Source organism: Erithacus rubecula, assembly GCF_903797595.1.
Source record: "Erithacus rubecula genome assembly, chromosome: 10".
NCBI lineage: Eukaryota > Metazoa > Chordata > Aves > Passeriformes > Muscicapidae > Erithacus > Erithacus rubecula.
The window spans coordinates 16,188,278-16,202,328 of record NC_136662.1 but is presented as its reverse complement, the minus strand read 5'-3'; the positions used below and the strand labels follow the sequence as shown (position 1 = coordinate 16,202,328).

At 35.8% G+C, this 14,051-nt stretch overlaps 1 protein-coding gene across 1 annotated transcript in view; it reads left to right on the top strand.

The window, feature by feature from the left end:
- Positions 1-14,051, top strand: part of AK5 (adenylate kinase 5) — an 83,051-nt gene that overhangs the window by 17,490 nt on the left and 51,510 nt on the right. The window contains exon 6 of the mRNA XM_079313357.1: positions 2,404-2,595. Within this exon, the coding sequence (XP_079169483.1) occupies positions 2,404-2,595 (192 nt within the window). The remainder of the gene's footprint in view (positions 1-2,403; positions 2,596-14,051) is intronic.

Below are 14,051 nucleotides of genomic sequence, written 5' to 3'. Positions count from 1 at the left end.
ATATGCCTTAAAGCTATTATGTGGTAATAAAATTAACTTTCATAATTCATTAATCCTGTGAACAGATAGAATAACACTGCCTGTTTACAATAGTCTGAAAAGGGAAAGTTACTCTGGTTTTGTTGAGGTACATGTGACAGAGGTAGGAGAGAGCATCTCTCCCACTGGAAGTTATTTTTAAAAAACAGGTTATAAGGTTAATTGTTTCAAAATCTAATAGATACTTATAAATAATTACCAGAACTATTATCTTTGTAGTTTGTGTGCTCATGTCTCTAATCATCTACAATGTGTGTAAAAAGTAATTTGATTTTCTTTTAAATCCTATTTAATTTTCTGTAATGATGAAGAGGCCACCATCTTTCTTGCTAGTGCTGCTTTTCAGACTGTCCTTTACTGTTTGGATACAGCTCTGCTTTTTCACCACTTTCTGCTTCCTCATATCCATATCCTGCTCTGTCAGTGACATTGTCTGCAAAGGTTAACGACCACCACTCAGGCTGGAGAAGTTGCATTGGTTTCTTTTGACTTACTAAGAACCCTTTTTTACTCAGACTGACAGTTAAAAAGGCCAGACTGTACTTCATGTTGTATTCTCTCAAATGACAGAATCCCAATTTAGACGGGATTTTTTTTTTTTTAAACTTAGTTACTAATTTTCCAAATTGTCCACTTGGGAAGTTTTGACTTTTCAGTCTAGAAATGTGGTTGGCTTTATGCAATTCAGCATCCCTGGGTAGAGGCAGAGAGAGTATTCAGAAGCTCAATTGGTTTGTTCTGGCCCCCTATAACAATATATTATAACGATATAATTAGCATAAAATTATAAATCAGTTGTTACGTACACTGTAGTAGAATACATGTAGATGTTGTAGTGATACTGGTGTATAGCTCAAATTTGACTTTCAAATTTATGTTGTATCAAACTGAACAAATACAAAATTATTCTGTAGATAGAAAACATAATGAGGAAAATTGTCTGTTTAACATTCTTGAGCATCCACCATCATTTGCATTGTAACTAGATTATGTCATTTCTAGAATAGGAAGCCACTGTTTTTATTAATATTAAAATTAAAGTGAGAACTCTTTTGTTTGGGTAAGTAAAGAAAGCAGAAAAGACTTTGTGCTTGTGTGTGAGAACAAATAAATCTTTTCTAATCTGTAATCCGATAAAAACTTGAACTGTTTATTTTAATCTTAAATGCTTCTTACAGAGAATTCTAATATGTTTTAAAAGACAGCACTGAGCTAGTGAAAACTTAAGGAGAGGTAGATTTCTTTGCAGCAAGGAGATGGAGGAAAAAAATCAGATGTTATGAATAAGGGTAATATACATTTGTAGCCACCTTTTAAAAATCCTGCAAATTCAGGTGTCTGAGTGATTTTAGGGTGTGAGGAAACAGTCTCAGATTGCACCAGGGGAGGCTTAGATTGAATATTAGGAAAAAATGCTTTATGGAAAGGATTGTCAAGCACTGGAACAGGGAAACAGTTGAGTCACCATCCCTGGAAGTATTTAACAGATGTGTGGAGATTCTATGGCTCCTGTTTTTTTCACCATAGGTACTAAGTAGTAGTAATGTCCAAAGAATGCCTGTGAACATTTACCCATATGCTTAAGCAGTGGGTCTATCACTGCTTTCCCCACATCAAGCACCAGAGATATCTCCTCTTTAAATGTCTGATAGCATCTTATAAAGAAGATTTAGTGGGGAAAGAGCTAGAGTTCAAAAATCTTTCTTTATCTCATTGCTATAAGGCTTTACTTCCCAAACCACAGTGCAGGGAAGTGTGTGACACTTATCAGTGCTCACCCCACAGACCAAAAAAGGATAGGGAGAATCAAAACACTTTTGGCTGCCCACCCAACCTCCTGAAAAGTGCCCTGAAGTTTTAGAGATTTAGAGAAATAGAGAAAGTGCTATAAGAAACGGTGGTTCTTGGAATAGGTCTGTTTTCACCTGGTCCTAACCATCAGTTAGCTTCATAGTGGCTGCTGGATTTTAAATACCACCTGACTTACAGAGTTTCCAGATGGAAACCATCCAACCATTTTCCTGAAGAGTATGAGACATCTATATTTTGCTGTTTAAAAAAATAAATAGGTACGGGAGCCTTCTGTTAATGCAAATGATGAACATAGCCTAGAGAAGGTTTTTGCTATGAAGTAAATTTTTTTCATTAAACTTATCAGGTGAAACAAGTTGACTAACCTCCAAATAAGATCAACAAGCCCCTCCTTAAGCCTAGAAATTTCCCATTAAAAAAAAAAAAAGACTATGTCAAGTTCCAATTTATGCAAATAAAACATATCTGAGCCTCACATAATGATGGAATTGCTGAGTTCTGTAGTGCTGAATAATCAACTTAATCAGACTTTTTGCATTGCTCTTTCCACAGATCTGTACCCCAGATTTGGTGGTGTTTCTGGCATGTTCCTGTCAAAGGCTGAAAGAAAGGTTACTGAAGCGTGCAGAGCAGCAAGGGAGACCTGATGATAACCTGAAAGCCACCCAAAGAAGACTAATGAATTTCAAGCAGAATGCAGTCCCACTGGTTAAATATTTCCAGGAAAAAGGGCTGATTATCACAGTAAGTCCTTCAATGTATATCTCTGATTGCTGTGGCTGTACTTGACTTCTTGTACCTTTTGCTTTAAGACACGCTGGATGAGTCTAATTCTGTTTTAGGTTAATAGAATGGCTGCTTAAGTGTTTAATGAAGACAATGAATTTATTGAGCAGTTGACAACAGTTGAATTATTGGCATGTTCTAAGTTACAGACTGTGTCTGGTTGTAATTACACACAGAACTTGGTACCACATATGGTATGAGAGCACAGATGTCCTGTTTCTTTTCTCTTCATACCCTAAGTAGTTCACATTGATGTGTGCTCCTCACAGCAAGTGTGACTGATTCTGTGTGCTGTTCAGACTCATGACAGGTTAAAGCATCCTTAATTGCAAGTCATCCATTTATATTAGTAGCCTTAATGATAAAAATTCAGCGTCTTCCTGAATTTCAAAATGAAAATCCCAGGAAATTATTACATTAGCCTCTCCAGAGAGTGTATTCTCATTTAGGATTTTGATTAACTCTGTTTTTAAGGATGAGAGGATTAGGATTCTTGCAAGTTTTTCTTTGTTGTTGAGGAAGTGTGTATTTTGTGATGCTCCTATAGCCTTCACAAGTGCTCCTATGGAATGCATGTTTAGCTCTTCATGAAATATGTGCCTTTGTGCGTAAAGCAAGTGGGCACCTGGATAGAATTTAATTTCTGTGATGGGACCTGTACAACAGAAAATTTTGTTCTTATGGAGTTTTCTTCTACTTTTTAAATCTGTTTCTTGAGAGTTCTGAAAAGAATTTAAATTGCAGTGTTCACCTAAGATATCCTCTTTTCTTTTTGAAGAAAGCAGATGTTTATGATGGGTATGGAAGTGACAACACAGCATATGAAGATTAAATTACTCTACTATACGACAAAGGAAATAGCATATACAGAAAATATTGTACTTATTCATGCTATTTCCCTAGAGAAGGAGGAAGAAAGAAATAAAATGGCATTCATCCTGCTGCTAATAATCCTGAACCTGGAAGACACTGAAATACTATGCAGATGAGAGCAGTGTAAGAACTAGAACAGCATAAAATAAAATTACAGTAGCCTAATTCCCAGAGGAGTGAATCCTTGAGGCAAGGTCAGACAAGGTCAACACTGACTAGAAGGGAATGAAAAGATTTATATTTTTCTTAAATAACTACCTGCACCTTGTCACTCTTATTCAAAGCTTTAAATCTCAGGCACTTTTAGCTAGCAACATGATTCTAGTCAGGGGAGAGAAGTAGGATCATTTTGTCTTATGGACTGTTATAATTTTAGAATCACAACTCATATTTTATACATCTACTTAATAAATATGTTGTTCTTCATCAATAACAGACCAAAATGAAAAAAGAAAAATTCACTTATAAATATAACTAAATATTATTAATAAGCAGTCATTTTATTTATATATATAATTATAATCTACTGTTAGAGACTTTATGAGTAAGAAATAAAAATCTAAATTCCCAAAGAAGATTAATTTTCATGCTCCAACAGTTATTCCATACTGCTTTTAACATACTTTGGTTAATAGAGTTAAGAGCCACATTCTTCATTTCAGCTCTTATTGGTTAGGTTCCATAGGTGTAAGTCTTTCCCTTCATCTTTTTTTCACATGATCTGTGATAATTTGCTACAGTACACAGGTTGTACTTGTTTGTTGTTGTGTATGCCTTATGTTCTCAGTCATGGTGTACCTGCTCTCACAGTCTGATCCTGGTTTCTAAGGAAATAAGCAAGGCCCCCACCTATGGTACATCTAAGAAACAGGGAAATTCAATTCTGTCCTTTCTGAAAAACTCCCTCTTTGGAATAATGATATGTTAAGTTCATTATAATTAACAGAATTAAATATGTGATATTTTCATGAACATACAGTCTGTGTTTAAAATTCCCTTTAGCAATCTGTCAGTAGTCTAAAAAATCAGAACCTGACTTAAATTTAAATTCAGAAGGTGTCAAGACTATAATAACACAATATTGGACAGGGATTATGTAAATAGATGCATATGCTGACATTTACTGTTTTAGGAACTCCTAACAAATATTGAAACATTATGTATTGTTTACCTAGACAATAGCTGCACACAAACTATCTGATGGTGGTGGGGAGATATTAGTTAGATTAAGTTATAAAAGGGAGAACATGTTGGTACATAGGTGACCTCAAGTACTCTAATGTTTAGCAGAGAACTTCAGTTCTGGACACAGATTTCCAAATCTCCAGTTTATGTGGACTGTAATCCTCTAGATAATGATATATTTATGGGAGAGAAGATCATTTGTTTTCAAACCCAGTTTTGGTCAACACCTATTAAAGCTGGTCTCAGAGAGCTTAGCTGTACTTTGTAGAACATATCCCTTGTCTAGACAGAAAAAAAGTTTAGAGAGCTCATCATTGTAGCAGAAGTTTCTCTTACTGGAGGCAGGACTTGGTCCAGTCTCCCTTACTGGCAGTGATTTTACATAATCTTAGAGCTGCAGTGTCAACCTTGCTGCATTAATAAGCCTATGTGCATTTAAGGGGAAAAAAATAAAAGACTGGCTGTAGTGAGACAAAAATACTAAACATTAAAAGAAAACTCTGGTCCTTATTTAAACAGCCAGAACAAGACAGCATCCCGTGGCATCCATGAAATGTGAATTTCTCTGATATCTTCATTGTTCCACTTGTCCTTTTAGGGAATTTACCATGCTTATGAAAACATTAAAATGACATTCAGATTAGTCAGAGAAGTAAAGAAACCCAGAAAAAGTATCTGAAGCTGGAAATGGATTTTGAGCACAAATTTAGAAGTTAAACAGTTGTGGGTGAAGGAAGTAGCTGTCTGCCCTCATAAGCATCAAACAAGCCTAATGGCTGTCAACTGTCACAGAAAAATTCCCCATGGAACTGTGTTATATAATTTTTTTCTCTTGTTTTAGTTAAAAAAGCAGTTTTGCTATAGAACTTGAACATTGACGTGAACTTTGTCTAAAGGCTGTGACTTGCCAAAATGCTGCCGAAAATATCAGTTATATTTTATTTCTAAAGTTTCTCTGTTATCATACAGCTGCCCAACTTGAGGTGTTGGTTTAGGCTTTTATTTGTTTGCTGCTGAATACTGATTCCAAAAAGACTAGCACTTACCCATTATTTCTTTAATTTTGGGCCCGTCCCTGAAGAAACGTGGCTCCTGCAGTCCTTTAAGCGGCTCCCAAGGTCTATTCAAATCTCACTAGTAGCAAACTATTATGAAAGGCTTCATATGACCTCTCTGCTTTCCATGTCCTAATGGCAGCCTCTGCCAGGCATGTCTCCCAGACCAGGATCCAGCTCAGAGGATCTTCTCCTCAGTGGAGGAACACGCATCTGGTTTGGCAGAACACAGGGCCAGGAGATGCCTTTGTTTTCTCGGTGCTGATATTTGCACACACCCGTGCAGTTTTTGCATTAAACAATCGTTAAAAAGAAAATTTTAAAAATCCCACTCCTCCTTCCCTGAAGTGATGCTAGGAATAGGGGCTGTTAGCCACCACCTCCCCCGCGTGCTCTCACCTCCCTGCTGCAGGCTCAGAATCTCATTTATGTGCCATCTGATGCCTGGATCTTGCATCCTCAGCTGCAAAGTGATACAGACTTGGCAGGAATGGTTTCCCTCAAATGTAGCCTCATTGGTATCTGAGCATGGCCCTTCTCCACACAGGTCAGAGATGGGGATTTGACTCTGCTTTGTTTTCTAATGAGTACTGGGCTGAGATTTCCTATTAATTGGCCCAATGCCACCAAAATATTTTCAAATGTCTGTCAGTATTTTTAAAAATACAGCAGCCATAAGCACAGTCTTTCACTTAGATTTTCAATGTGTTTTTAATCTGACTACTACATAGGATCCTCAGAGTACTTCTGGCTTCTTGGGCATGACCAAATGGACAAGCAAAGAGGAACCCAGATAGTCTGGAGCATCTGGAGCAAAGGTTCAATGTTTTAGGACTTTTACAAATGAAACAGGGAATTTCAGCAGCTGCTTGTGGGAACCTTGAGACCAGAGGTTATGTTTGAGACTCAAGAGTCTTTCTCTGTTTTACTGTATCGTTAATCTTTATCAAGCTCCATGAATGTCTATGGTATGGTTATATAATAATATTAAAATTTCTGTAGAGGAAAAATTAGAAGTGGGTTAGGAAATAATGACTATCACATTTTCATTTTCTGACGATTCAAAGCAGTGAAAAGTAAGTTGAAGATTGAAACAAGTAACCAGAGCTTTTCAGTCATGGAAAGCTGTTACTGAAAATTAAGGTTTTCTGTGTCTCTCCTATATTTGATAGCCCTTTTGCAGAAAACCTGGGCTGTGAGCAAGAACCTGGAACTGTTTTCTGTAAAATTGCTGAACTAGAGAAAGTTTACACATGTTCTAATCACTGCTAGGTTTTACACTGTGTCTCAACACTTTTTAAGTGTTACTGTTTTGTGAGATTTTGAAGAATATACCAAGAGGGTCCATAAATGAATTTTAGATTAAATGAGTGTAAACTAACTGTTTGTAAATATATGCACATTTTATATGGGAACGATACATGAATAATTTGTGCATATATAGAAGCATGTACACCATAAACACTTCCAAGCTTCAAATATTTTCAGTCTCCCATTTTATGTTTTATGTCAACAAGTATATCAGAAATACCCATGTCTGCCAGAGAATGACCAAGGATGGAAACTTGCCATCTGTGTACATAGAAGTGTGCAGAAAAACCTTGAGGGTAAAAATTCTTTGCTGAGGTGAATAGTATTAGTGCAACACTATGCTCTTTTCTAACTTTGGAAGTATGATAATTTAAATAAATACCAGCTTTTTTGAAAGCTTCCCTGCCTTTTGTACACCCAGTGGCTTGAATAAAGCAGACAAATTTGAAAAAAAAGAAATAAATTTTGACCCCTCTGGCTATAGAATTAGGCAGTGATGAGTGCATGGGCCAAGCTGATTTGGGAACTCCAGAAAGAGACAGGGAATACTGGTTTTGACAGCCATACTATCCCAGATTTTATCCATTTCTGGCACTGTGAAAGCTGATGCATGTTCAAAATTAACAGACTGTTTTTTTACAGATCTGAAACTAAAACTGAGATAAGTAATTAAGCCAAGTTATCATGCAGAGGAATGAACTGTAGGAGATGTTTAAAATAACATGTCCTAAATATTCTTCGAGTTATTTTAAACAGTTCATCTTAAGGTAATTAAGCTGTGTCCTTTGGATGAATAGCAGTTTGTAATATCATTCTTGTAGTTAAAGTGATGCTTAAAGGAGATTAATTTTTCTTATTTAGATGAGATATATTAAGAAACTAGATTGGAAAAATATCTCTTCCCTGGGAAGACTCTTTGTATTGAATCAAGAATATTTATCTTCCATAAGCAAATTTTCCCATCCTGAACCACAGCTGATTTTGTGAACATCCAGCTGAAGAACCAAAGCTGCATTTCAGCCCTGCATTGCTGTAAACAATAAAAAACCAATTTCTTACCCAAAGTTTCATTAGTGATTTCCAGCTCTAATAGCCACCAGTGGATCTTCCTACCAATGAAAAGTTCATAGTCAGTGACTTCCTGATTTTATGGCAAAACCACTTTGCTGTCATTTGGTGGAGAAAATTTGCATATTAACTCATGAAAGTTGCTACTTCAGTAGAATCGAGATGGTCTTTCAGCACTCACACTCACACTCCTATTAAAATGTTATTACATCTGATAGCTTGTGCTCTACAGTCCCAGTGTTTAACATCTTTATTTTCTGAATCTATCATTGCTTATAGCATCTTAGTTGTTATCATAAGATGTTGTTAGCTGTTTCTGTTTCCTTATGAAAGCGGCAACTGAATGTTTTTTCTGCCATATTATTCTCAACTTTGATTCAAAGGACAAAATGAGAGTGAGTGAACTGGCCTCTAGAAATCCAATCTAGTACATTTCTGGGATTATTTAAGCATTTACTCCTGTTCTTTGTTTTTTGTAGATGTCCCTGAAAGAGAGGAGATACCTAAAATGTTCCAATTTCTTGTTTTTTAATGCATCATAAAGATACATTTATTGAGATTTGTGAATGCTCAAGTATTGTAATGATGGAAGCCATTTGAGTGTCAAACCTGTCAGCAGAGTCTGATGCTCTTAACATTATGGGCTTCTGGCATTTTTCTCCAGTCTTATTTAAGCTTAACAGGGTTGGATGCAGCTACAGTGTTAGTGGAGAACTGAGAAAACTCAAAAGTTACTCATCCATTGCGTGACTCAGGGTACACACTGCACTAGAGAGCTACAGCTTTTCCCTTTGGGCATTTTCCCCATTGCAGATTATCCTTTTGAGCACTTCTGATAGCTGTTTGGAGGACTTTTTATTTTTCCTAATGAAGCTAAAGAGTAATTAGGAAAAGACCAGTATTGTGTCAACTCAGCACTTCACTGAAGTAATATATCTTTGCTCCTTACAGTCACTGATACTTACACATCAGATAACCACTAATATGACTATTTTGTGTTTCTTGTAACTTGGTACATTATTTAGTGTTAGCATGAGCATCTTTTCACAGCATCACTTTTTACCATGTAGACATAACCTAAAATTCCTGGCAGAGACTCTCTTGTGAATCCTGTGTGGTTGTCTTTGCTATAACTACATATGCTTCTGTATCCTTTGGCTCAGTTAGCATCTTTCCTACTTCCAGGGTTAGCATTTGTATCTTTCCATCTTACATGGTACTGCAGTTTGTTTCATTACTGGCGAGTGGATACAACTATCTGTTTACTTTGTTGCCATCATATCACATTCTGCAATTCAGTGATCTACTTAAATAATAAAACAGGAAAAGAAGCCTCACAAGACACAACTTTAACACTGAAGTCAAAATTATTGTCATTTTCTGTGGAGGAAGAACTGTTCTTTCCATTCTCAACTGTTCATCTCTTTTTGTGCCAACAGTCAGTCATACCAGTCGCAGTAAAAGAAATAAAGAATTTAATGCACAAAATGTGGCATCTTTTCACTGTAACTTGCTACAACCAGTTATTTATATCTGGGATTGTTCATACATATGCTACCCCTTGATCTGTTAAAAATAAAATTGCTAAAACTACATTGTTTTTAGGCAAGTCTTAACATTTTTTCATTATGTACTCCACTGAATTTCTCCTCCAGTCTTTAAGCAGAATGTCAAATTGAAGCTTCACATTCATGTTTTCAAACCAGTACTTCAAAATTCTCTGCTCTGTATAGCATGCCAGGTCTTGTCTTTTATTGTATTATACCATCCATTGTATTTTGGTAGAACTGTAGTTTTTTATAATGCCAAGGTCATCTCCCTCTCTTACCACTGCCAGATGCCAATTAGTCAATTGGAAAATATACTTTCCTAGTTTCCTGCCATGTCCTACCTTCTGGGCTTTTTTTGGTCTGCTTTACTGAAAAGAGCAGACTTGTCTCTAAATGCAGAGTCCTTACTAAAAGGGAACCTAGAATATGGGCAATACAGCTCTTAGTCAAGTTGTTTATTAAATTTATTGGTCCCTAAGACATCGGAAAAAAATATTCAGCAAACCTCTGTGTATCTGCATCTTACTGCAAGAATTTCACCATACCGATTCTACATAATACAGATTCACATAACCCCAAGGCAGGTAATTTCTGTTTCTTTTGCAAAAACGTTCTCTCTGCTCTTTGTCAGGCTCTGTATGTCACCCCAATCTGCTGTAAAGGCCAGTAAAGGTTTTGTGGGTACGTTAGCTTTCATCTCTGACCCTCTTCATGGGTTGCAAGACACAAATGAGCTCAGTTCCAGTACTGTGAACAGAGGATTTTCTACATTTATGCAGTTCATGTTCCTTCATATCTCTTGATCTTTAGAAAGAGGGTCAGGAGCCATGTGAATTCTGAAATGAGTTCGGTTTTAAGGACTATTCATTATGTCCTTGAACTACAGCCAGGAGACCACTCCTCAGAAAAATCACTAAATTAAGTAGGGTGAGCGTAATAGAGAATAAGTTAAACAAATTTGGGTATTCTCTCATAGGTTAGGTCAGCACTTGGAAACAGAAACAGAAAATCAGTGTTTCTTGGAAAGATGCCTCTGATGAAACCGTGAGCTTAACAACCACTCATCTTAGTGGGAATTTTAGAAAGAATTTATTTCATAGCTTCTTTTTAAGGCTGCACAACAGCTTGTTATAACCCCAATCTGATAACATACCTTGTAAATATTAATTATTATTTAGGGTTGAAGGTTACAGTTGCTCTATTTACATTGAGAAAAGTTAAAACAAAACTGTAGGATTCCCTTTTCCCCCATGAATTGTACAAGCATGGGGACCTTTACAATTATTTTTTTAAAGTGCCTTGGAAAAAGATTTACTAGAAGATAACTGATATTTGACATATGAAACAAGATCTAAATCTAATCTTTTTTGAGTATATGATTTGGCTTGAGGATGAAAAAGGACAAATAAAAAAGTCTTAGGCAAGAATAGAAGCTTGTGAGAATGTCTTCGCTGGAGTACGGATGAGAGTAAGCACGTAGAGAGCTTCAGAGACTATTTCTGTATTTACAGAAGTGTACTGGTCCAAGAGAAGGGTATGTAGGGAACCTACTGTAACTGAAATACAGGGAAGTACCAAGGGTCTCATTTCACAAGGCAGAAGAGTGTTGAGCTAAATTGGCTGGTATGCAACAGCAAGTGCTTGCAGAGACAGCAGCTAATGGGCTCTCTGCAGAATCCTGACTCCCGGGAGGGAGGAGGAGGCCAGCAACCTCTGAGATCCACTGAAGGGACTTTAAAGAAACAGGGGCTATTCTGTTCAGTGTAGAAGGGTCTACAAGATCTTCTGTTTTATGAAGCATTTGTCTTTAGTCTCCATCTCCCTTGGCATAATTTTAATAGAGAATAAGCTTTACAAGTAACTGGGATCTGCCTCCAAATAACTTTTCTTCTTTTTTAGTAGAGACTACTCTCAAAACTAATAGAATCAAGTAAGAGATTACAGTTCTCTGGAAGTTTTTACAATGACTTCTGAAAGTTTCTGGGAACTAGAATACTATAGTAGAAACTAAAGGAAATTTTGTAGCAATAATGGCTGTATGAAATATAGTCATTATTTGAACTAGTTTTAGAAAACTAATTTTAAGAACTAGCATATCTGAACTGCCTTGAAAACTCTGCAAATCTTGTTGTTGGTTCTATAAATTATCACAAGTCCACTTTTAGATGAAATGAGTATTGATACCTTCCTGCATAACATTGATCATGCCTGTTGGAGAAGATGGTGATCCTTAGGGTGAAAAAAATAATTTACCTTTGATATAATACTCTGTAAGAGTTACAAGAGATTGTAAGATTTAAAAAATTTAAAGGAGAGAATTGGAATTATAGTAGTGATTATTAATTAAGAGATTTTCAGTGGGACCCCATTTTATTTTTTTTTTTTGTTAAAACATATGTTTACTGTCAGATTATGCAACTAATTTTATTCAAAATTAAAGCAAAAAAGTTTTAGAAAGAGAAAGGAACATTCAAAATATTTATTTTCTATCTCAATACAGCTTAAATCACGTGGAAGAGTAGGTACATAAATTCCCCCAATCTCTTTCACATGCAAAAAAGCTGGGATGTGTCAGGCAGATTTTGTTTTCAACTTAAAGTAGTTTCACTACAAAAGTAAACAAACCTTCAATTTCTTTAATGTGTTCTATTTAATAAGAATTGTAAACAGAAAGGAAGTGAAGTGGAAGATAAATAAATGAAGGCTTAAACATATTGAAGTAATCAAAACTAAATGTCAAAAAACTTAGTAATAAATTTGTTCTAGCCCTACAAATTGCTTCTAGAACTTCTTACATTTGCTGAATGTATTAACACCAAGCACTAAGTTCCTGTTTTCCAAAGTCTGTAAGTGCCAGGTCCAGAGCCTATGCTGTTCCCTCTGGATCACATGAATGGTTTTAGTAATATTTTTAACATTAGTAAAATTTTAATAATAAGGGCAAACATAAATCATGCATTCGTTATCTTGAGGTAAATAAAAAACAACATACAGTTGCTAAAATTTCTAAAGCCACTATTTCTAGTCACTGTTTGAGTCCCAGTCATTACTAGAACACTGGGGAAAGTTGACAGAGAGGCAGACCTTCTGTGTACTTTTAGCTGGTTTATATTACAAACACTTTGAATGCATTTAATTTTGTAATTTTGCTGAGACCCCAGCAGAAATGAATATTACTATGCAGCTGCAAGATTGAGCTTATTCTGCCAAAGCAATCAAAGGCTGAAAGTGTCAGAAATACCCATACTAACACTAGGCAGCAAATGGAAGAGTGGAAGTTTCACAGATATTTCTTTTAGCAGGTGACATTGAAAACAACCAAACAACCACAGTGTGAAGAACAACACAATATTCTCATCCAGCAGAAACACAGAGCAGTGGTGAAGGAACTGTGGTGGTGGAGAGCAGTAGCCAAAACTATTTTAATACAGAGAAAATCCCCAATTATAAAATAATTATGTTTCAGTAAATGTGGTGGATTCTGGTTTAGAATATCAAAAGCTCTAATTTACTGCATAAATTGAAGGAAAAGTCAGTTGTAGCAGTTTTTATAGATAATGTTATATGAATACTCAATAGCTTGCTTTTGTAACGAATTATTTAACAATGTTTTAATACTAACTATGGTATTAGACCCCAAAGTGTTGGAGTTTCAGCCATTCTGTAAAGCACTTAGCTCAAACAAACAGCCAAAGGGAGTTATGAAATTCTAATAAAGAAAGCTTACAGAGCCTTCATTTTGATCTTTCTTGGCCTCTTTTTCATCTTTCTCCTGCAGCACACATTATAGTCACATTACATGCATTTCTTTTCCACATCACCATCCCTTCTCAGATTTAGTTTTCATAGTGAGGGTGATTTTTCTGATTCGTACTTTCCAGTTTTCCGATCAATCCATTGGCCATTCTCTGTGCCAAGACATTTCTTGGACATTTATCAGGCTTTTAAAAATCAATTAATTATATTAGTTAGGGCTTCCCTAAAATTATATTTCATTTAATAGCCTCTAGAAAGAAATATTGTCAAAAGCTTGAAAAAAGTTAAATGAATTATGTCAATCAGTTCTACTTCATCCACATGTTTTATGATATTTAAAAAATGCTTTCAGCCTACAGGATCATGTGGGATTTTGTCCTACATTTGTTTCCAAAAAATACATGCTGGATGCAAGAATGTCATATTCCATGATGACTAAAGCAATAGTTTCTGTCAGTATCTCCTTAGCTTGCCAGCTTTCATTTATAAATCAAGTAGTCTCCTTTTGCTCTGAAACAACATGCTCCAATAATTTAGATGTTAAAACAGAACTTACTGGTACAGAAATTAAAATAGCAGTGGCTCACTTCTTGCTGCAGGAAACAAATTCATATCC